At 45.3% G+C, this 24,143-nt stretch overlaps 1 protein-coding gene across 2 annotated transcripts in view; it reads left to right on the plus strand.

The window, feature by feature from the left end:
• PTPN11 (protein tyrosine phosphatase non-receptor type 11) overlaps nucleotides 1-24,143 on the plus strand; it is a 79,240-nt gene that overhangs the window by 48,839 nt on the left and 6,258 nt on the right. The window contains exons 8-14 of one of the 2 annotated variants that reach the window (XM_027044272.2): nucleotides 2,734-2,813; nucleotides 2,937-3,095; nucleotides 7,584-7,715; nucleotides 11,738-11,904; nucleotides 13,314-13,381; nucleotides 13,876-14,027; nucleotides 23,387-23,499. In XM_027044272.2, coding sequence (XP_026900073.1) covers nucleotides 2,734-2,813; nucleotides 2,937-3,095; nucleotides 7,584-7,715; nucleotides 11,738-11,904; nucleotides 13,314-13,381; nucleotides 13,876-14,027; nucleotides 23,387-23,499 — 871 coding nt within the window. The remainder of the gene's footprint in view (nucleotides 1-2,733; nucleotides 2,814-2,936; nucleotides 3,096-7,583; nucleotides 7,716-11,737; nucleotides 11,905-13,313; nucleotides 13,382-13,875; nucleotides 14,028-23,386; nucleotides 23,500-24,143) is intronic. The other variant, XM_027044273.2, reaches the window with a different exon arrangement.

Below are 24,143 nucleotides of genomic sequence, written 5' to 3' on the forward strand. Positions count from 1 at the left end.
GTTGTCCGACTTCGGCTCAGGTCATGATCTCATGGATTGTGAGTTCAAGCCCTGCATTGGGCTCTGTGCTGACAATTCAGACCCCGGAGCCTGCTTGGGATTCTGTGTCTCCCTCTCTGTCTGCCCCTCCGCCACTTGTGGTCTGTCTCTCTCTCAAAAATAAACATTTAAAAAAATTAAATTGGAGCGCTTGGGTGGCTCAGTTAAGCATCTGACTTCAGCTCAGGTCATGATCTCAGGGTTCATGGGTTCAAGCCCCATGTCGGGCTCCATGCTGACAGCTCAGAGCCTGGAGCCTGCTTCGGATCCTGTGTCTCCCTCTCTCTCTGCCCCTCCACCACTCACGGTCTGTCTCTCTCCATCTCTCAAAAATGAATAAACGTTAAAAAAAAATTTTTTTTTAATGTTTAATTAAAAAAAAAAAGTGAGTATCTCAGGGCTTGCCATCTCCCAGGGGCAGGCCACACCATGACCCTCAGAGGTCCCAGACTTGTGTCCTTGCACTGCGCTGCTCAGCCCGTGCGTCTTGGGAAGACACGCCTCTGTCTGGGCCTCCGTTCCCTCTTCTGGGGAACAGGCAGCCTCCTCCCAAGGACCCGAACTGCTCTGCTCCCTGATCCTCTGAGCTCAAGTTACAGGAGATACAGGTACATTCTACTTTGCTCCGAAGAGGACCCTAAGGGATTCGTAAAGCACTTAATTACCCAGATACTGCCTGGTAGAGCCAAAGTTGAGCCACAGGGAACGAGAGGAAGGATGGAGGCCTGTGGCGAGGACCCTAGAGATGGCACTAAACGGCTGTTGTAGCGTGCGTGTCCTGAGGGCTGCTCTGTACCGGACTCTGCACCTGTGTCACTTAATTACACCACATGTGCACAAAGTGGGTGTTCTTATTCTCCCGGTTTTCTAGACCATTTTAGCAAGATCCCAACGGGAGAACTGGCACAGGAGCCCTCACAGTCTCTGCTCTGAGCGCCTCGCTCTTGGAGGGATCGCCAGAGCGGGCTGTGCAAGGCGGCCCGCTGGGGTGAAGGGAAGGAACATTTAGAACTTCTCTTGATTTATATCTTGTGTCTAAAAAAAGAAAGAAAGAAAAATTTAAATCTGACATACGGATTGATGGCAGTGCATGCATAATGTATTTACCAAACTTAAAAATAGGGCATGTTTGTATATACGTGTGTATATATTTCGGTGTTCAGAAACTTCACAAAGTTTATTGGGATGCATGAGCCAATTTGGTGAGCATTGCTCTCATGTCTCATTGGGTCCAAGCCATTATGTCAGGTATCATAAATCTGTCGTGTGTGTGTGTGTGTGTGTGTGTGTGTGTGTGTGTGTGAGAGAGAGAGAGAGAGAGAGAGAGAGAGACAGTCTTGCTCTCTCTGAGTACATATGGACGCATACATGATACATATGTCCATCACATCCAAACAGTTATTTGAAATGTGTGTAGATGAGGATGGGAGAAAATGCAGCCATTCATAATAGTGAGAAAAGGCAATAGGAATTTGCAGAGAATCAGTCTGAGCCACAGCATGGTCCTGATGACCTTGGGGCAGCCTCATCCTGTTTATGTCTAAGTTTTCCTTTCTGCTCAGGAGGACTAATGGAACTCATTAGTGAGATGCAGGGATGTAGGAAAAGGCAACAGGAACAATCATCTGCAGTTATGTGAAGAGAGTATCGTTGCCTTTTCCTCTCTTAAAGGTCCCAGTCAGATGCTTCCTCTTGATTAACGTCTTATTTCTTTAGAGATGGGGAGTGTAAGACATACAACTATATCACTAATTCCCATTATAAGATAAGTTGCGTAGGTAGAGTGCTCAGATTTCTATACCACTAAGGTACTTTTTTATTTTTATTTTTATTTATTTTTTTATTTTATTTTTGAGAGAGAGACAGAGTACAAGCAGGGGAGGGGCAGAGAGAGAGGGAGACACAGAATCCCAAGCAGGCTCCGGGCTCTGAGCTGTCAGCACAGAGCCCGAAGCGGGGCTTGAACCCACGAACCGTGAGATCATGACCTGAGCCGAAGTCAGACGATTAACCGACCGAGCCACCCAGGTGCCCCCCAATAATGTACTTTTGTACAGAATTTGGTCAGCTGACACTATCAAAATCTTATCTGCTAGATGTTGTAGTTCAGTGTGCTTCATTAAAAAAAAAAGCCACCAATTTTATTATGGAAAGTTTCAAACATATTCAGAAGTAGACAGAACAGTATAAAGAACCACACATACCCGCTGCCCAGCTCCCAGCGTTGTCAACTCATACCTAGTCCTGTTTTATTTATACTCTGCTCCGCTCCTCCTCTCCCCCCATATTATGTTAAGCAAATCTCAGACATCATGTCATTTATCTACACTTACTCTTCCTTTGGTTTTAAAAAAAACTTTTTGTTTTGAAATATTTTTAGACACAAGAAGTTATAAAAATATACGGAGGGCTCCCACGTACCCTTTAGCTTCTCCCAGTGGTAATATCCTGTATATCCACAGCACATAATCAAGACCAAGGAATTGCTGTTGCTACTTTGTTCTTCTTAAAGACCGCATTATGAGGCATCATGTGGTGTTTGGATCATTGTTGTGCTCATTTAGGATTTAATTTTTTATGTGGTTTTATCATTAAGTGAATAAAACTTGGACGAGGTTGAGGATTAACTATTTTGAAATGACATGTCCTGAAGAGGAATGAGTACTTTTTGACTGTGGTCTCTTTTTCTTCCAGTCGATCATACCAGAGTTGTCCTCCATGATGGTGATCCCAATGAGCCTGTTTCAGATTACATCAATGCAAATATTATCATGGTAATCTTTGCTTTCTGCCATGTTTTCTGACCAGGCATTGCTAGCCATCTTTTGTGTTTTGTATTTCTTGTGACCTGAAAGCAACTTTCCAATGATTAAAGGAATTTCTTCCTAAATTTCTAGCCTGAGTTTGAAACCAAATGCAACAATTCAAAGCCCAAAAAGAGTTACATTGCCACACAAGGCTGCCTGCAAAACACGGTGAATGACTTCTGGCGGATGGTGTTTCAAGAAAACTCGCGAGTGATTGTCATGACGACGAAAGAAGTGGAGAGAGGAAAGGTACACTCCACGCTCTTCTGATGAACTGTGAAGTATCAGACATGTCAGGTTGACCATGTTAACAATTGAATAAACAAATTAGGCTTACTCTGACCCTCTGGAGGAAAGAGAGTAGAAGAAATGTGATTACAACAGGCTTTGGTGTAGTTTTCTTTATGTTCCTTCTGCTTGGGGTTCATGGAGCTTCTTGGATCTATGGGCTTTATAGTTTTCTTCAAATTTGGAAACGTGTATTATTTCTTCAAACATGGGACACCAGTTACACGTATATTAGGTTGCTTGACGTTATCCTGCGGCCCATGGAGACTTTGCTCATTTTGCTCGGCTGTCTACCCCCTGCAAAACACGGTGAATGACTTCTGGCAGATGGTGTTTCAAGAAACCTGCCCCCCCCCCCCCCCCCGGTTTCATTTTGGACGGTTTGTTTTGCTGTATGTCCTCAGGTTGATTTTTTTCCTTCTGTGGTGTATCATCTGCTGTTAGGACTATTTGGTGTGTTCTCTTTTCATCTTTCGTCAGATATTATCTTTTTCATCTCTGTAAGTTTTATTGTTTTGGGTTCTTTTTATATGTAAAAATCTCTTATTATCATTATTATTTTAATTTTTAAATTTCATTTGAATCCAAGTTAGTTAACATATAGTTTAATAATGATTTCAGGAGTAGGATTTAGTGATTCATCACTTACGTATAACACCTAGTGCTCTCGTCCTAACAAGTACTCTCCTTAGTGCCCACCACCCATTTGTTTTTGTTTTCGTTTCAAGATTGTTTTTGATTTAATGTTTATTTATTTTGAGAAAGAGAGAGAGACAGTGTGAGCAAGGAAGGGGCAGAGAGAGAGAGGGAGACACAGGATCTGAAGCAGGTTCCAGGTTCTGAGCTGGACGTGGCCCGTCCAGCTCTGTGAATGGGCCCACAGAGCCCGACGTGGGGCTTGAACTGATGAGCTGTGAGATCATGACCTAAGCCAAAGTCGGACGCTTAACTGACTGAGCCACCTAGGTGCCCTTGTTTTCGTTTTTAATGCCGTCTATGTCTCTCTTTTTAACTTACACCTTTTGGACATATGGAGTATATTTGTAATAACTGTTTTAATGTCCTTCTTACTAATTCTATTATATATGTCTTTTCATTTTTCCTGTTTTTTAGTTGTCTGAGGTGGAAGGGTAAATCCAATCCCTGTTACTTTATTGTATCCAGGAGCAGAAGTCCAGAAGGGAATGTGAAAAGCCCCATCTAGTACCTTCAAAGGATTGGAGTACTAACAAGTAGTGATTTCACTGGTCATATAAATCATACTTATCATGACTTGTAGACATCTAAAAATTATTTGAAGGGGTGCCTTAACTCATTTGGTTAAGTGTCCAACTTTGTAGCTCAGGTCATGGTCTCATGGTTTGTGAGTTCGAGCCCTGCGTTGGTCCCTGTGCTGACAGCTCAGAGCCTAGAGCCTGCTTCGGATTCTGTGTCTTCCTCTCTCTGTTCCTCCTCCACTCGCACTCTGTCTGTCTCTCTCTCTCCCAAAATAAATAAACATTAAAAAATTTTGTAAATTATTTAGAATTATTCAAGCGTATATTTATGTAAATATCCAAACACATTATCGTTATGATTAAAGTTGCCTTTGTCACCATCCCTTGGCCACCCATTTGAAATCCCTGTGACCGGTGCAATGTGTATTCTTCCATGCTGTCTTCTTGGCATTTACATACATACGTGTATGGGAGGCATTACTGTAGACATAACATACCAACATTTACGTATATGCGTGTATTTATGTACCTGTAGGTGCCTCATGAAGTCTATAGTACTAATTTCTGAAAAATACCGTATGTAAAAGTATTTTCATACATGAATTTTGTTGTGTATTTTGGGCCCCACCGAAGTGAATGGTTGAATATCTACTGTTAGTACATATTGGCCTCTTTCTTTTTGGTAATTGCATGATTTTCCATGGTAAGGATATACCGTAATTTATTTCACCATTATGTGTTGAGCATTTAAGTGTTTCAGTTTTTGCTCTTAACAAGCAGTGCTGAAGTGAATAATCTTATTCTTGCTTGTGTATGTGTGCGTGTGGCAGATGTTTCTCTAGGGTAGATGTCAAGAAAAAGAAATGTTAGGTCATAGGGTATGCATGTTGTAAATTCTAATAACTTCTGCCAAACTGCCCCCAGAGTGTTTGTCCCCGTGTACACCCCCCTCCCCAGCTGTCTATGCCAAGTACTCCTCTCCCTACACTTTTTGTGACCTTTCCGGTTTTTAGAAATTGTAACATCCCACACCTACAGAGAAGCAGACAGATCTCACTGAGTAACAGCTCTGTGCGTTATCCCAAAGTGAGCCCATCCATGTGGGTTTTTAAGTTGGAAAAGTTCTGTGTTTTTGTGTTCTAGTCAAAGTTCTTTTGTAGTTACACTTTAAATGGTTTGCATAAAATTTTCATGGAATATAGCAGTCATCTGCAAGTTAAACCTAAGACAGATGGGTGATTTGGATCTTAGTGCTCTAATGTAATTTTCCTATCAGTTTTGAAGGGCAGTGTGATTTTGTAAGATTTTCATCATTGTGCTAACTAGTTTCAGCACTTCTGAAAACCTTTGAGGCTAGATCTGGTCCCTGTGAAACAAAGGCTTCCTCCAACAGCTATGTGCAGTAACATGAGATGTTCTTGAATTAATGGACAGGGTAAAACGTCTTCCTAGTTTCTGCTTCAGGTGACTGTTACCTGCCCTACGTATAGAATGGAAAACTGAGCCCTCTGTCCTGCCTTTAGTCCGCTTCATAGGAGGCTACCTCTTCTCAGGGGACCAGGGGGCATGAAGAAAGGGTTCTTGTGTCACTTCAGAGGAATTACTTTACGTCCCTTTCAAGAAGAGCTGCCGAAAACTCCTAGAATAGACAGACACTGGGCTAAATCACTCTGCCCCTCTCCTCACCTCCGCCCCCACGTCTGCACCTGCTTCCCGAATATGCTTTTTAGTCCCAGATGGAGAGGATAATGGACATATTCTCTCCACAGGTGGTTCTCACAACCTGCTCTCTCAGGTCCCTCCCACCCTCCCACCATTGCACAGGAGAAAACCCAGACTCTGAATTCCTTTTGATTCCTGGGCTTTAGTTTAAAAACTGAAGCATTAGCTCTCACATTGTAGAATTTGTCTGCCAAAGTCTGTGTCAGAGTTTGGAAAACTAGGAGGAGGGCCGCAGTAGTCTGCTGATAATTCAAAGTCAGCTGAAATGTTTTCAGAGTTATGATTTAATTTTTTGTTCTCTGTTGAGTCTCTTGAGCAGCCAACAGTCACAGAATTGATTGGCCAGCAACAGCACTGAGTACCATTAATATTAAAAGTGCTTATTTGAGGATAATAAAAATTGTATCAAGTCTGTCAAAGAGGTATTTGGATCTACAGAATACTGAAGAGAAAGCTGAATTCGGAATAATAATAAAAGACCATGTAAGCCATTGCCAGGCAAAAAAAGTTGCACCGTCTGTTAATACTTCTGGTCAACTTCCTTCTGCCATGTTCCCCCCCGCCCTCCCCTTTCAATTAATCATTGACTTTGGGGATGCCTGCAGCTGCTCTCTTATTCATAGTTTTATAACCGAATTTCTTTGTCTTCCTAGCATGAAAGCTAAATTTCTCTGGCTGATGTCTCTTGGTTTTTCAATAGGTATCTTGGTGGTTGTGGAAAGTCCACTCCCAGAAAAAACCAAAATGCAAAAACATCCTCTGCCCAGGACACATCACCAAATACATACAGACTCATCTCTCATTGAGCTACATATCTTCCTCTTTGGCAACAAGAATGATTTACTTGGTGCCATGTTTTTCGGTTTGTCTGCTCTGAAGCCAGCAGCTATTACGGGCTTGGCGTTCCCAGGCACCCAGTTAAGCGAAGGTGACGTGTGTAGTAGGTATCAGATGGATCTGGATATAGAAAAAGCAGCCGGTTCAAAACCGCATCGCTGCCTTTCGGTGCTGGAGCTGTTCACACTTGGGTTAGATAAGGCACGGAGTCCTCCTACGCGGGTATGGAAGCGAATCAGACAGTGTGGCTCTTTGGGCAGCCCATCCATTTCTAGAGTGATTGCCTGGCTCCCCTGTGGAGTGACAGGCAGATCCCTGGAATCCAGAATTTAGCGGTGGCTAGGCAGAACCCTCAAACTGGCTAGGCCCTCACTCTGCGTCTTTGGTTCCTTAGAGGTAAATAAACAATCCTTGACCCTCTTTTCACATGCATCTTAGATCAGACGACTCTGCCAAGGCTGACTTCTCTTTCCCCTTTCTCCCCGGCTTTCCAAGCACCTGCTTTTTCTTATTCGAACTTGTTTTTCCCTTTCTTTGAAACTCTAACAGATGCCAGACAGGGCATTTTCTTTAGCTTGGTTATTAAGCAGGACTCGAACATTTATTTTCTGCTGGTTTGGGCTTTTCATTTCAGAGTTCACAGAGATTAACTCTTTTTTCTGATCCCTTCCAGAGTAAATGTGTCAAATACTGGCCTGACGAGTGTGCTCTAAAAGAATATGGGGTCATGCGTGTTAGGAACGTCAAAGAAAGCGCCGCTCATGACTATACGTTAAGAGAACTTAAACTTTCGAAGGTTGGACAAGTAAGTATATTGTCGTATTTTAGAGACTTTGGTAGCTGGTTATGGTGTGCACGAATCCAGGGTCATGGGGTTACCCACGTTTGCATGTATCCATGCTCTCGTTCGCTCGCTGGTCGGGTGCTTTCTGTGTACCAGATGCATACTGGTACAGTGGCAACAAGACGGGTGCAGTTCCTGCCCTCAGGGCCTAAGGAGACGGAGGGTTAAAAAATAAACAACCAACTAAGCTTTCCGGTTGTGCTTGGTCTACAAGGGCTCCAGGACGTTTCGGTAGAAGTGACTGGGTACCAGAGATGGAGTAATCAGGGAGATCGCTGTATCAGAGTAACCTCTCTGAGGCTGTGTCACTTGAGCTGAAGGTGGGGGAGCCAGGCACCTAGAGCGTCTGGAGAGGAGTGTTCCAGGTGTGGGAGCAGCAAGTGTAAAGCCCCTGAGGCCTGTTCAGTGATCAGATTCCAGGGCATCAGATCTTAACCGCACGTGGTTTAAGTTTGTTGCTGAAGTGGCTAACTTTACAAAACGGTGTTGGACTTGGATTCATTTTCATTTCATGATGAGAGGGGACTTACTTTCTCAAGGCCTTTTGGGGACACAGCAAATGAAGCCTTTGTCCTCAAGGAATTAAAATCACGTAGCCGTGAGAAGCCACAGGAACAGATAGCCGCGCTGCAGAGCGGACGCGGGCTGTAACAAATCCGAAGTGCATGGAATTGCAGAGGCTGAGCGTCCTTCCAGCCGGGGCATCAGGGAGACTGTCTCAGAAGAGGCGGGGCTTTTCTGAGTGAGGTTTCCACCAGAGAAGACGATGGAGAGAGGGCTCCCAGAGGGAGGTGTCCCCGTGAGCCCTGGCACTGCAGTGCAGATGGAAGGGGAACGGGATTTACGGGGAGTGAAGGCAAGTGAGGGATGGAGGGGATAGACTGGAGAGAGGCCGGGACCAAGTTGGGAAGTCTTAACCCTCATGTTAAGAAATGCGAACTCCATGCGGTGGTTAGCCCGGAGCCCATGACGGTGATCGCGCCAAGCGAACGCACACACAGAGCCGCGTGCCAGGAAGGTGTCTGACAGCCTCGGGTGGGGAGGCCAGGCCGGGTGGCCCGAGTGGCCAGCACGCCTGTTAGGAGGCTGCTGCGGTGGTCCGGGTCTGACGGCCTCCCCTCTAGGTCAAATCCCAGGGACTCTGGCAGTTGGTCTTTCTTGTTTTGCTTCTTATTCCCGCCTTTGGAAATGAATAGCATGTAATATGCCAGGACAAACGTGGGAGAGGAGTGACGGACATGACGGATGCCTTGAGGTGGCGCCTGCGGGACGTGGGGCACAGTTGGGCAGTTGGAGGAGGAGGAGGAGGAGGAAGAACCAAACGCAGCAGGCGGTGGTGCTGTGACGAGGCCAGAAACGCTGGCAGAAGGTGTGCAGGATGGCAGGGCTTGAATCGTCCAGGTGAAAGGTGGCACGGTGGACAGAAGGGGACCTCCTGGAGGTAACCGAGTAGAAGGGGTTTGGCGACAGCGTGGACAAGGGTCGAGGCCGGCGCTAAGGATGACCGCCAGTTTTCTAGCGAGAGTGTGGGGTTGGTGGCCGTGGATTTGAGGAGGGAGGGAGGGTCAGCAGCCTTCTGGACACGCAAATTGTGAGATGCCTTTGAGACGTCAAAGCGAAGATGGCAGGGAGGCAGGAACGGAGGTTGGGCGAGGAGAGAGGTGGGACCCAGAGCATCGTGGTGGGTGGAGGGTTCGTCCTTCTGTGACAGCAGAACGGGAAGAGGAGAAGGTGGCCACAGATGCGGGTAGAGGGGCTGAAATGGATTTTCTCTGTGTTCTCTATGAGGCCAGGCCATCAGCTGGGAATCAGAGACGAGCTATGTGGGAAGGTGGAAAAAGTATTGACTGGTAATGTAGTAATAGCAGAGATGAGAGGAATCCAGCACGATTTCGGGCAGTGCTGAGCACCCTGTTGAGGTGGCGAACGTGAACACTTAGTGACACCAATCCCTGTTCCTTAGGTACAAAACAGAGAAGGTGGGTGGTTGGTTTTGCCCAGGCTTGGGGCTTTTCCCGGGGATGGAGTGGATGGAGTGAGGGTGGAGGGAGGGGAGGGTTGCAGTGGAGGGGATTGTCAGCATAGTATGTGGCGCCCAAGCCCAACGAGGGGGCAGGGGGAGGCGGGTGGAGAGCAGACGAGGGCCCGGCAGTCTGCTGAGTTCCACGAGGTGGTCAGGGGACCAAAGCGAACTGGAAGCCCGGCCAGTTGCTAGAACTTCTGATGTCAGTGGGGGTGTGGTTCTGCTGATGGTGGGGTGGGGGGAGATTTACTCCGCTGCAGAGATGGAGAGAGAAGCTGGAAAAGCACAGCAGAAGCAACAGAAATGAAAGAGATTTAGGGGACGCTAGCCAGAGATTCCATGTAGGTGTGTTCAGTTTTAGAGCTAACTGCCCATCTTTCTGTTATCAGGCGTTTCTGAGTAGCAGGTGGATTTTTCTTCAGTTTTAGTAATAAACCATCCATATTCTTGTTAACAGAGATTTTTGAACAACAGGTACATGAAAGTTTGGCATTTGGATTTGTATTTTATACCCGTGGATTCAGGTGCTGACACGGGACAGACTATTTCTCCAGAATTGCTGGTCACGTGTTACCTGCTTTTTATATAACACGTTACATTTTTTCTTTAAAGTGCTATGACACGATCTCATTTAAACTCCTAACTGCCTGGCGGAGATCTCTTGGGACAGAGGTTACCAAGGAGGAGGAGCATGGATGTGCAGGGCAGCTGGGTCTCATTCCCTGACTGTTCTGTGACCCATGTGGCCCCTGAGCCTTAGCAACTGGTAACATTAAGAAAAATTTTTATCGTGGCATCGGTAAATTAAATGCACGTACTTCAAGAAAAGCTCTTAGTTCTGGTTCCTATTCCTTGGATGTCTTGAAAGTCACTGGTGGTGGACCCTGGCTTAGTTACTCTCTCTTTTCAAAATCTCCTTTAAAATGTCAGTAGCTTGGGTTGCCTTCAGATCTGTAGTGTGAACATGTAGCAGTGAACAGAGCTGCTACAATGGCCTCATCTGGGTAGATCCGGAACACGGTACTTTTGGTCTTCTGTACTCTTTTTTTTTTTTTTAATGTTTATTTGTTTTGAGAGAGGGGGAGAGGAAGAGCGAGAATCTCAAGCAGGCTCTGGTGCAGAGCCCGATGTGGGGCTTGGGCTCCCGAATCGTAAGATCATGACCTGAGCTGAAATCACGAGTCGGACGCTTAACCAACTGAGCCCCCCAGGCAGCCGGTCGTCTGTAGTCTTGACCTTTATTAACGGCCCCTCCCCTTAGACGGGCATCAGTGGCTGAGTCTTTTGCTGCTGCCAAGTAGTGGCTGTGTGTTTATCGGTCTTGTTCAATCCTCACGGTAGTTATTGGGAGAGAGCTTATTATTCCCATTTGCAAGTGAAGAAATTGATGCTTAGAGATGTCTGGAGACCACAGTGATAATGAATGCTGGGATTTGGGCCTAAAACCCAGCCTTCTGATTGCAAAGCCTGTCTTTTTACCTACTTTGCACTACACAGAAACTTAAAATACCGTGATACTATAATAAAAGTGGATGTTTTGGGGGAGGGAAGGAGGGCTGGGTATAAAAAGAGAAAGAGGCAAATGTGTCTTGAGGGGATAGCTGTTTTCTCATCTGCTGGGAAGAGAGCCCCAGGACCCAGGGGCCTCAGTTGCCTCTGGAGTTGAGCTACGCGTGGATGAGGAGGGAAGGAGGCATTGCCTGCCGCTGAGGATTCAGAGAGGTGATGCAGGTTGTAGCTTCCTGAGGAATGCGTTGCTATACTGGACATTTTGGTTTATGTCAGAAGCAGAGACTTGCCTCCAGGGCTGCTCAGCCAGATCCAAAAGGAGGAATGATCTGGGAAACTTGTAAAGATGACCTTTAAATGGAGCAGTTGGCTCACATCGGCTCTGGGAAAGATCAGGACGGGGCGATTCCTCAACCCCTTGATTTATTTAATTCTTTTCTGGTTTTTCTTGGCTCTACTCCAGGGGAATACAGAGAGAACCGTGTGGCAATACCACTTTCGGACCTGGCCGGACCACGGAGTGCCCAGTGACCCCGGGGGCGTGCTGGACTTCCTGGAGGAGGTCCACCATAAGCAAGAGAGCATTATGGACGCGGGGCCTGTGGTAGTTCACTGCAGGTGACTGGCCCCTGCCACCTCTCCAGGCTGCAGCCTGGCCTGTCTCTTAATGCCCAGGGCTTGTTTTTACTTACCCACCCCCAGCTCTTTACCTGTGAGAAAAATTTAATCTCTGTTCGAGGCATGCATAAACTGCACTGAGGGACACTTTGCCCCGAGAGTGATTTTCTCCTTGGTCCTGTGGGACTGCCAGGTATTGGTGGTAGCAGGGCAGAGGGGGGAGCATCATCCTTATCCTCAGGGAGCCCTTATGTAGTCTCATAATGTTTGCTTGTTTTTCCATTTTATTTATTTCTGTTTATTAAAAATATTTTTTAATGTTTATTTTGAGAGAGAGAGAGAGAGTATGCACAGGGGAGAGGGAGAGAGAGAGAGAGAGAAAGAGAGAGAGAGAATCCCAAGCAGGCTCTGTGCTGATAGCCATGGCATGGGGCTCGAACCCACAAACCATGAGATCATGACCTGAGCCGAAATCAAGAATCGGATGCCCAACCGACTGAGCCAGCCAGGTGCCCCCAGTTTCCTTTTTTAATATAGTGACTTAGGATTCATCACTTTAATGTATTCTCTTCTGCCACAGAAATAAGGTGCACGTTTTCCCGATAATATACTTGTTTACTTTCAAGGTTTTGGACCACTCCCCACACAGGCCTCCGAAGGCCACGCCCATGGCCTCTCGCCACAGTTTACAGCCTCTAGTGCCCACATCTGGGCTTCATGGTTTTGCTGGGGCAAGTTTAGTTTCCCAGATCTCATCCATGTGTTGGACAAGTAGCTGCATGTGAAACTTAATTCCCTTTTTAAAAAGCTGTTGGGGCGCCTGGGCGGCTCAGTCGGTTAAGCGTCCAACTTCGGCTCAGGTCATGATCTCATGGTTTGTGAGTTCGAGCCAAGCGTCAGGCTGTCTGTTGACAGCTCAGAGCCTGGAGCCTGCTTCAGATTCTGTGTCTCTGTCTCTCTTTTTGCCCCCTTCCCTGCTCACGCTCTGTCTCTCTTTCTCTGAAAAATGAGGAAACAGTAAAAAATTAAAACACAAAAAGCTACTGTTTATTGAGCACTTGCTGTGTGCCGGCCTCTGTGCTTTGTGTTTTCCATACATTACTAATGTTTGATGCACATTACAAGCCTGTAAGGCATATACTATCATCCCCATTTCACAGATGAGGAAACTGAGGGTCCAGAGTGTATGGGACTTGCCTCAGGCACATTGTACAGGAGAAGCCGGGCTCCAAGTATAGGTTGGACTAATTCCCAAGCCCTCTTAGCTAATCTATTCTCAAATACAAATAGACAATCTTATAAATACTCCCAAGAGCAGACACCGTTTCTGTTAATATTACTAGCTTGGTTTTGAGTCTGAAACCCCCATGAATGACTCCATTGTCATTGCTTTGTCCTTCTACCCACAGTGCTGGAATTGGCCGGACAGGGACGTTCATTGTGATTGATATCCTTATTGACATCATCAGAGAGAAAGGTAGGTCATCTGGAGGGCAAGAAGCTATAGTTCCTGTTTTTAGTTTATGGAAGGAAAATGCTGGTGAAAATAGCCTAGGGGGGAATCCGAATGTTAAAACATTTTCACAAAATCTAGGCTGAGGACTTTGACTTCCAGTGTGTTTGCGAGGGAACAAACGTGATTCTGTTTGACTCTCGACATAAAACGGAGCCTTGGAGCTGTGGGTCCTAGTGCTGTGGTCTTTTGCTGAATATGCAGCGGTGGTCTTTGCCCACGCCCCTCGTCCTGGCGGATGTTGTGGGGGTGGTGCCGTTTGGAAAGTGGGGGGTTCCTGACCTCCAACACCTTCTCAGCTAATCTTCTGGGATCATTTGTATCGCCCAGAAGGCCAGTGTAGCCCTCGGAACACGTCCAGTTGGAACATTTGCTTTATCTCTGCGTCTGCCAAAAGTTGTGCGTCTTCATCCGGGCCCTGCAGTTTGTCCCGGTGCTTCATGGTGTTTGCTTTGCAGGTGTCGACTGTGACATCGATGTTCCCAAGACCATTCAGATGGTGCGGTCTCAGAGGTCAGGGATGGTCCAGACGGAAGCTCAGTACCGCTTCATCTACATGGCCGTTCAGCATTACATTGAAACACTACAGCGCAGGATTGAAGAAGAGCAGGTATGCGACCCAGAGGGCCTGGCGGGCAGATTTCCGTCTTCTTCCTCTGGGCAGCTCTCCTACGCTCTCCTTTTGAGCGGGATGGGCCCCTGAGAGCCAACTGTCACTGTTTGGGAATGGGAACCTTGTTCCCAGCCAGGAAGGGCCTCTCTCAAACCATTCCCTACTTCACAACTCTGACTTCTCAGGACAGGGTACCGTGGGGATGGGCGCCCTGCCATCGTCCTGGCCTGGCTGACTGGGCAGTGGCCACGTGGAAAGGTTAGGACTTGCCCAGGCAAATCCCAGGATTTTCACATGGCGGGTTTGGAACCGAAGACCTCGAAGTCTCCAGCCTGTTCCAGTTTTGATCCGGGCCGTCTTTACCCTGATCCCATCTTTTAAATGAAATGCTTCACTCTTCATTGCACACAGCAGTTTGAACCATCAATTTGGTTGAGTTGGAAACAGTGAGATTTCAATTTTAATAAGCCATGCATAATGAAGAAGAATGTGGAACTGGAGCCTTTCCATGTGAAGCTATTCATAACAGACACAAAGCTGAGTTAATTAGAAATCCGCTGAGAGGAGGGAAATGAGACTGCTCTTTTGGGGATCTGTGCTTCTCCCCTCCCCTCACCAGCCCCGCTGCTCCGCTGCAGACAGGCCTGCTTTACCCTGTTCATTGCCTTCCAGAGAACTCGGCTTTGCAAAATGGCACCTGCCAGCGAATCGAAAGACTTGTAGCCGTGTTATCAGAGCCTGGTTAGCCAAGTAAGATACCTGTTAGTTAGCCTAGGACGTTCTCAGTTCACGTGAAGACACTGGATTGTTTCATTGTACAAAAAAACATCTTCAGAAACAGTGTAGGTATTGACATGTAAGGTCAAATAATCAACAGGTAACTGGTTTCGACCTTTGGTGTGTTAAACCTGACTTGGTGTTATGAAAAATTTAGATGGTTACTATAGGCTGTTTTCTCTTTGTCTTCCAGTTATCCTTAATCTGGGCCAGGAATAGTTAAAGCATAAAGTTGCTCACAGAGAAGAATCTCGTACTAAATACAAAGAGAATGTGGCACAGTTGGTACAAATTGGAGAATAGTCAGGCATGTCTTGAAGCATATAATGTAATCTTGTGTGGAAAAGCTGGGGAAGGAGCTCTCTTTATTTCATTCAGAAGGTTTGGTATTTATCCTTGTTCTGGAGACTTCAGGTGCTTCCTCTCCCAGCCTCTATAGCACTTCAGATCTTCTCCTTACCACATCCAGTCTCTCTGACCCTGAATCTCGAGTTGCAATTTGGATTTAGGAGCCTCTTTAAAAATACTTTTATTGCTGCCCTTTTTTGGGGAGTCAGGAGGCAGTAGACAAAAATGTTCCGTAATAATTGAAGTGTTATAGAATCTAGAAACCGAATGTCCCTGATGATCCCACCCCAAGAGTGCTTGCATGCACGCACTCATTCAGCCTGTATTTTTGGGGACTGACCGGTGCCAGCACTGTCCTCAGCACGTTAACTGCTATTTGGTCTAAGAGGCTTCAGAGCCTAAAAAATGTGTTGACTTAGATTATTCATTATTACTTATTTTTTTACTTTTAATTTTTTATGTGTATTTATTTTGAGAGACAGTGCACGTGCAAGTGGGGGAGGGGCAGGGAGAGTGGAGAGAGAGAATCCTAAGCAGCCTCCAGGCTCCGCACTGTCAGCACAGAGCCTGCCTCTGGGCTTAGTCTCACGAATGAGATCATGACCTGAGCCGAAATCAAGAGTCGGCCGCTTAACTGACTGAGCCACTTTAGGTGTCTTAGAGTATTCATTTTTAGAGACTTTTTAAAAGTTTTTAAAAAAATATTTATTGTTTTTTGAGAGAGAGAGAGAGAGAGAGAGAGAGAGAGAGAGCAAGCGCGCAAGGTGGGGAGGGGCAGAGAAAGAGGGAGACAGACTCTGAAGCAGGTTCCAGGCTCCGAGCTGTCAGGCTGACAAATTTTTTAGAATTTATTTTTTAGAGAGTGAGAGTGGGGGAGGGACAGATAGAGAGGGGGCCAGAGGATCCAAAGAAGGCTCTGCACTGAGAGCAGTGAGCTCGATATGGGGGCTTGAACTTACGAACTGTGAGATCGCGACCTGAGCCAAAGTTGAACTCTTAACCAACTGAGCCACGTGGGTGCCCCCAGATGATTCATTAAAAAAATTTTAATGTTCATTTTTGAGACAGATACAGAGCATGAGCGGGGAAGGGGCAGAGAGTGAGGAGACACAGAACCCTAAGCAGGTTCAAACTCATGAACTGCGAGATCTCGACCCGAGCTGAAGTCGGCCACCTAGCCGACTGAGCCACCTAGGCGCCCCTAAAAATAAGATCCTATAACATGTGGTTTTCTGCATTGTACTGTTTGATTCTGTGCTCGAACTTACTACCTGATTTCGTGGTAAAGTAAGAAGTACCTCCATCTAGTAGAAAGCTTAAGTGGTAGACTTAAACAGTAAAGCCATCTGAGTTTTAAATTGAGCAGAAGGATGAAACTCATTCGGGATCATTGATTATTCTTTTAAATGCCATCATTTTCAAAATTCTGAAGAGTTAAGGACCTTTGGGAATGAAGGAATTTGCTGACAAGGGTAAATGAAGAAAGACAGTAGGTCAGGGACCGGCGGGCTGGGGAAGGAAGCAGGAAGTAGCGACAGCATTAGGAGGAGGAGAAGCAGAAAACAGGTGGTCGTCCAGGGGAAGGTGCGAGTGAGGCACGTTTTCAGATTGGCTCCTGTGTCCCTTTCACGTGTCCCTATCCTTTTGTGTTTGAGCACTTGCTCACTTTCTGGCATGCAAGATGCTCCAGGCTCATCTTCTGTTTCCCCTCTCCTAGCCTTTGAATTGGCCATTTTTCTATGGAGCCCCAGTTCTGTTTATTAAAGACAGGTATTTAAAATTGAAGGTTTGGGGGGGCACCTGGCTGGCTCAGTCGGTAGAGCATGCGACTCTCAATCTCAAGGGTTGTGAGTTAGAGCTTATTTGAAAATAAAATTTTGGCTCAGTCAGTTGGGCTCAGTCGGTTGGGCGTCCGACTTCAGCCCAGGTCATGATCTCACAGTTCGTGGGTTCAAGCCCCACATGGGGCTCTGTGCTGACAGCTCGGAGCCTGGAGCCTGCTTTGGATTCTGTGTCTCCCTCTCTCTCTGCCCTCCCCTGCTCACACTCTGTCTCTCAAAAATGAATAAACGTTAAAAAAAAGAAGAGAATTTATTTAAAAATAAAATTTTTAATAAAAACAAAAATAAAATGAAGGTTTGGGTGTTGGGTATGCTTGTTGCTACTGGGTATTACTGCTTCTGGGCCCTCTCAGTGGACAGTGCTAGGAAATAACGTCTGTATACTAATGCACATATGCATAAATACCAATAATCGTCACTGTATCTATGTGTATATATATATATAAGCTGAACCTCAGTGCATGTTGATGTCCCCGGCTCTCACTCAGTACCCCAAGGCTCAGACTAGCCTTCCCCTTGCTAATTTGTAACTTCTCTAACTGGGGGAAACCTGGTTCCCATGATCTACAATTTATTTGCTCATTTGCTCACCCCTAGTATACATGCGAAATAGTTTCAGAGCTGCTTGCCTGTACCCCCATGAGAATCAAATTTACCATGTGGGCAACTCTTGTTTGAAGGAAATAATTCTACATCCCGCATCGAGCATCTTTTAACTGCAGTGTAGAGACTCTGGGTGGCGTTCTCTGAGTGCATCGTACTACAGGACAGAAGATACCTTTAAGAGTTCTGTAATCAGGGGCGCCTGGGCGGTTTAGTCGGTTAAGCGTCTGACTCTTGATTTCAGCTCACGGTCATGAGATTGAGCCCCACATCTGGCTCTGTGCGGAGCGTGGATCCTGCTTGGGACTCTCTCTCCTTCTGTCTCTGTCCCTCACCTGCTCATGCGCTCTCTCTCTTTCAAAAAATAAATAAATAAGCATAAAAAAAAAAAGAATTCTGCCATCACCAATGGGCCAGGATAGAAATGCAGCAGTGCTAGATTTCGGTTGTCGCCAGCAAAACTGAAGCTGGCCGGTGCTGACAGTTAGCATCCGGCGCCTTCTCTTTCATTAAATGTTTCGTTGGGTATTACTCCTTTAAGAAATATTTGGGTGCCTTTTGTGTTCCAGACACTGATTAGATGCTGAGGATATAACAGAACAAGATAGACGTGGCTGTTGCCTCAATAAAACTCCAGTTTCACGAGATGGAAAGTTTGAGTTGCCATGACGCCCTTGTCTACATTTGTCCTGTCCTTTTTATTCATTTTCCTGGACTTGTGCTTTTCACACATCTTCCTCAAGCTCCTTGGTGCAATCAAGAGGCCTTCTCACCTTCGTTCATTCATTCCTGCATCCATTAAAATAGGCTGTGCCGCGTGCCAGGCTCTGTGCCGGACATTGGGGCTATGAGTGGTCATGTTCCTGAAATGGAAAGAAAGCTGTGTGGTTGGAGTAGAGGGAGTTGGGTGGGGGCCGGGGGTGTCATGGGTGGGATTGGGAACGTAAGCAGAGATCTGCTTTTGAGAGCTTGGGGCTTGCAGGGCATATTAAAGATTTTAGACTTTATCCCGAGGGGAATGGGACGTCACCGAGGATTTTGAAGCAGGGGAGTGACATAAAAAGGTCCTCGTTTTGAAAATAGGGCCCTGGCTTGAGAGTGAGGAGTGGGTGTGGGCTGTGGGCTCTGGGCTCAAGCAGTTGCAGGGGGGGGACCAGTGTAGGTGAGAGCTGATGACGGTTTGGACAGGACAGTGGGGGCTAATGGTCAGCACAAAGAGAAGCAGAACCGGTAAGATTTTGTGATGAGATGTGGGCAGGAGTCAAGGTGTTTGTAATCCTGACATTTGAGCTCAGAACATTCTGCACAAGTATCTTGTTGCTCTGTAACTTAGACAAGAGCATTTTCATTTGACCCTTTCTTCCTACTCCTGGCTTTTGGGCTTTTTTTGGGTAAATTGATATATGCTTTATTTCATAGTCTTAATTTTTTTTCTTAATTAAAAAAATATTTTTCAATGTTTATTTTTGAGAGAGAGCAAGTGGGGGAGGGGCAGAGAGAGAGAGAGGGAGATGGAGGATCCAAAGTGGGCTCCGAGCTGATAGCACAGAGCCTGATGTGGGGCCCAAACTCACTAACCGTGAGATTATGACCTGAGCTGACATCGGATGCTTAACCGACTGAGCCACCCAGGTGCCCCTTTAATTTTCTTTTCTTTGTTTTTTTTTTTTTTTATGCCCACTGTGGGGCTCAAACTCACGACCCTGATACCAAGAGCTAGCCAGGAGCCCGGGGCTTTTTTGTAACTTAAAGTTAAAGAATTCACTGGATTTACTTCATATGGCAAGATATTTAATGCCAGATGATTTTAGAGACTTGTGGTTGAACCCTCCTCTCAACCTTGACTGTGTGTCAGCTGGCAAGGCTATAAGATTTATTATAAATATTACAGAAGGTTTGGTATAACTATGCTGTGTCATTGAATTTAGGTGAAGGATAGATCAATTTCAGATCGTCTTTTAAGGCTCTGAAACAAGTCTCTCTCCAACCCCCCAAAACCAAAACTACCCCAATCCCTTGAGAATTTTTCTTGTTCTATAAGGACAGCCTGGGCCGTCACAGTACTAAGAAATAAACTCAACTGATTTATGGATCAGTTTTATTTCTTGTTCTTTCTAAATAAGCCTGAGAAGCTCCAACATTTTTATGCTTTTCCTTGAGCCACTTAATTCATTGAAATAATTCCTGTCCCATTTCTATTAATTATTCCCTGTTAGAAAATTCTTTTGTAATCACTTTATGTAGAAATACTGATTTTTTTTTTTTTTTTTTTCAAGAAAGTAGTAGAGAGGGGCGCCTGGGTGGCTCAGTTGGTTAAGCGCCCTACTCTTGATTTCAGTTCAGGTCATGATCCCACGGTTCATGAGCCCTGAGTCGGGCTCTGCACTGACAGCACAGAGCCTGCTTGGGATTATCATTCTCATTCTCATTCTCTCTCTCTCTCTCTCAAAATAAATAAATAAAACATGAAAAAAAGATAGTAGAAGGGAGGCAGAAATGGGGGTTGCTGTTCAGTGGGTAGATAGTTTCGGGCATATAAGATGAAAAAGTTCTAGAGACCTGCTGCACATCAAGAGCGTATTCTCAGGGCGCCTGGGGGGCTCAGTCTGTTAAGCGGCCGACTTCGGCTCAGGTCACGATCTCGCGGTCTGTGAGTTCGAGCCCCGCGTCGGGCTCTGGGCTGATGGCTCAGAGCCTGGAGCCTGCTTCCGATTCTGTGTCTCCCTCACTCTCTGCCCCTCCCCCGCTCATGCTCTGACTCTGTCTCAAAAAGATAAATAAAAACATTAAAAAAAAAAAAGAACATATACTGGACAGTACTGTGTACACTCAAAATTTTGCCCAAGAGCATGCATCTTATCATATGTTGTTTTTCGTTTACCACAATTAAAAAAAAATGTGTTGAGTAGAAAGCAAGCTTATGCTTCAGGTTATTGATTGCATATTTAAATTTTTTATTTGTTTATTTTGAAAGACAGAGCACAAGTCAGGGAGGAGCAGAGAGAGAGGGAGAGAGAGAATCCCAAGCAGGCCCCTCACTGTCAGTGTGGAGCCCAATGTGGGACTTGAACTCATGACCTGAGCCGAATGAGGTCATGACCTAAACCGAAGCCAGGAGTCAGACACTCAACCGACTGAGCCACCCAGGTGCCCCCAGAATAAGTTTTAAAATAAGAGCCGTTCTCTGTCAAGTCTTCCACTTAATATTTTATTTTAAATTATATCTTTTAAAAGATTGTTTCTTGTGTAAGTCATTATTGCAGTGCTGAAAATCTGTGACTGCTTTTCAAGGCCTTTAGATTTTTTTTTTAAAGGTTTATTTTTGAGAGAGAGAGAGTGCTAGGTGGGGAGGGGCAGAGAGAGAGGAGGACAGAGGAGCTGATGCAGGGCTCTGTGCTGACCTCTGCGAGCCCAATGTGGGACTTGAACTCACCAGCCATGAGATCATGACCTGAGCCAAAGTCGGACTCTCAACCGGCTGAGGCACCCAGGTGCCCCAGCCTTTAGATTTTTAAAAACATTTGTTCAAAGCATTAAAATACTATGTAGAGAAATTTTCTGTTTGGATATCTTTTTTGCAACTTCTTCCCTAGATTCTAAGATGTGTAATGGCTGCTTGATCAGTTAATAAATTGGTTGGGCTGTTTCAACAGGCTGAGTAATAGTGGCTTAAATAAGATAGAAGCTGATTTGTCTTCTAACGTAAAAATCCGAGTTGGCAGGCAGCTGGGGAGGAAGTGGGCAACTCTGCTCGTCCAAGGTCATCCGAGGTCATCCGAGGGCCCGGGCACTTTGCATCCTGTCACCCTATTGCCCTTTAGGACGTTTCCTTTTGCACACGGTTGCAGACAGCACGAGGGAGTGGTGGCCAACAAGCAGCCAGCTTCCTGCCAACGTCAAGCCTTTTCTGTGAAGAGTCAGTGAATCTTTCAGGCTGTCCAGCTTCATTTGTACGTTGGTCCCAAGTTCACACGGGATGAGATGCTTTATACTCTATAGGTTGGAGTTGTAACAATTCTTGTATGTCAAATAAGATTTTCTACTTTTTATTAGCTGTTGTTTGGGGGTAAGTTCTGAGTCAGGAGAGCAAGAAGACACTTCACCAGTGGATTTAAACTTGTTTTATGTTTTATTCAAAAATTTTAAATAATAGTAGTATATCTATAATCATCCGTTTTGCTTTATCCTATTTCTTCCAAGTTTTGTTTTGTTTTTTCTTTTATAACAGCAATCAAATGCGGCAGGTACAGCTGTCAGCCCCAAGTGCACGCCTCGGAACCCCAGGGCAATTGCTGGGCTTGTAGTCTTTTTTTATATTTTACGATACAAATACCAATAGTCTACACACAATAGATAACACTGTTTCATATATTTAGAATGTTTAATCACATAGGATCGTACTGTTTCATTGTTCTATAATTTGTGTTTTTCCAGTTACCATTGATTATGAAGCCTGTTTTGACACACACACACACACACACACACACACACACACACACACACACACAGTCTTTCTTTCTGTTGTGCCTCTTCACTGTTGCATATTATTTCATGGTATGAGTATATCACGTTGATTCGTTCTCTTGTTGTAGACATTATTAAGAATAACATGTCACTGGACATCCTTGTATAGCTCTTTTAGGCTTATGTGTATGGGTTTCCCAAGAAGCAGATGTTCAAGATTGTAGGATATAGTTTGTTTGTTTGTTTATTTATTGACAGAGAGAGTGTGAGCAGGGGAGGGGCAGAGAGAGAGAGAGGGAGATGGAGAATCCCAAGCAGGCTCTGTGAGTGCGCAGAGCCTGACGTGGGGCTCGAACTCACTAAACTGTGAGATCATGACTTGGCCTGAAACCAAGAGTTGGACGCTTAACCAACTGAGCCACCCAGGCGGCCTTGTAGGGATGTATTCTTATTATTACTAGATACTGATTAGTACTTCCAGTTCTGATTAATTGTGCCCCAGTTTACCCTCTCACTGGCGGCAAATGAAAGTCACTGCTGTACGTCACTATTTGATGTGGGTACCCTTTCTGATATTTGCTGTTTTTCTTGAATAATCCTCGAACGAAGGCAACATTATATAATGATGACAACTTGGTGAGTTAGATTTTCAGAATCGGTTGTTTCTAGGTGAATTTAGGAACGAAGAGTGATAAATCATCTAACTGGGACTCCTACCAAATATAGTTCGCTCTGCATCTGAGATGAGATTATATTTTACTGGTTTTCTTTGCCAATTTCTTTTTTTTTTTTTCAAGAGTATCATTGGAACCCAAAATAAAGTTTTAAAGCGCCAGGGTCTTTCCCTGGGTGGGGGTGGGAGGCAGGAAAGGTACGATAAGGCGTGTGATTGTTTCTATTAAGAGAGCTACTGCCTTTTGTACCTGTGTGCCGTTTTTACCTGTAGTGAATTTATTTCTAGAGCTCTTTTGCCGACTGTTTCTCTGAGAATCATTAAAAATGTTGCAAGCGAACTATGAAATGATTAGATGTTAAGGTGGCAAAGAAAGTGTGAATTCTCTCTTAGCTCAGAAATAGATACAGTTGGTTTTGGTAGTGTGAGTTGTTAATGCATGACTCTGTGCTTTTGAATTGTAAGGTTCAAAAGTATTTTTCACTTGTATGGTGCATTTACACCGGGGAGGTGAATTCCCTAACATTTGGTCAGCCTACCAGTATGCAGGGTTCCGCCTGTCTGCCCATCTGTTTGGTGAAATGCCACCTTTGCTTCTTTATTCCTTTAAAACATTCCAGTTCCTCATTTATGCAATCTTCACCTTTCAGAAAAGCAAGAGGAAAGGGCACGAATATACAAATATTAAGTATTCTCTCACGGACCAGACAAGTGGAGATCAGAGTCCCCTCCCGCCTTGTACTCCAACACCATCCTGCGCAGAGTAAGTAGGAATGAAGGAAATCCTTTCTGCCTGAATACAGTCCTGCAGAAAAGCTTAAAAAACAACAGGTCTCTGCAGCACACGCTTGTCATGGGTGCACATTGTTGTTGCCCAACCGATTCGCGAGTGTATCAGCTTTCTAAACAAAATTTTAATTTACCCAAACTGCAAGCTGATTGGTACACTGCCTATGACTATTTGAAGCTGTAAGTGTAGCAGGTGGTGTTCTCTAAGAACATTGAATCTTTCTTTTGACGGGGTGGAGATAACACCTGTTGTTAATGATCGACAGCAAAGGTAAGTAACGCCCCTTTTGATGCGTTGAGACTCTTTGCTAAGTAAAAGTGAATAAACTATTAATGTTTCAGTGCTGCCATGTTCTGCTAATTTTCCACAGTCAGCAGACAACAGAAATCTACTTTGGGCTTTTAAACCAGGAGTCCGCAAACTACAACCCCCAGGCCAAATTCTGCCCATGGCCTGTGTTTGCACAGCTCATGAATGGTTTTTAAAAGGTTATAAACAACAACAAAAAGGCGTTGCAAAGACTATCATATGCCCAAGACTGAGTATGGCCTGCAGAAATGAAATTGTTTACCCTCAGATCCTTTACAGAAAAACTGTGCCCACCCCTTGTTTAAGCT

Source organism: Acinonyx jubatus, chromosome D3 (assembly GCF_027475565.1).
Source record: "Acinonyx jubatus isolate Ajub_Pintada_27869175 chromosome D3, VMU_Ajub_asm_v1.0, whole genome shotgun sequence".
Classification (NCBI taxonomy): domain Eukaryota; kingdom Metazoa; phylum Chordata; class Mammalia; order Carnivora; family Felidae; genus Acinonyx; species Acinonyx jubatus.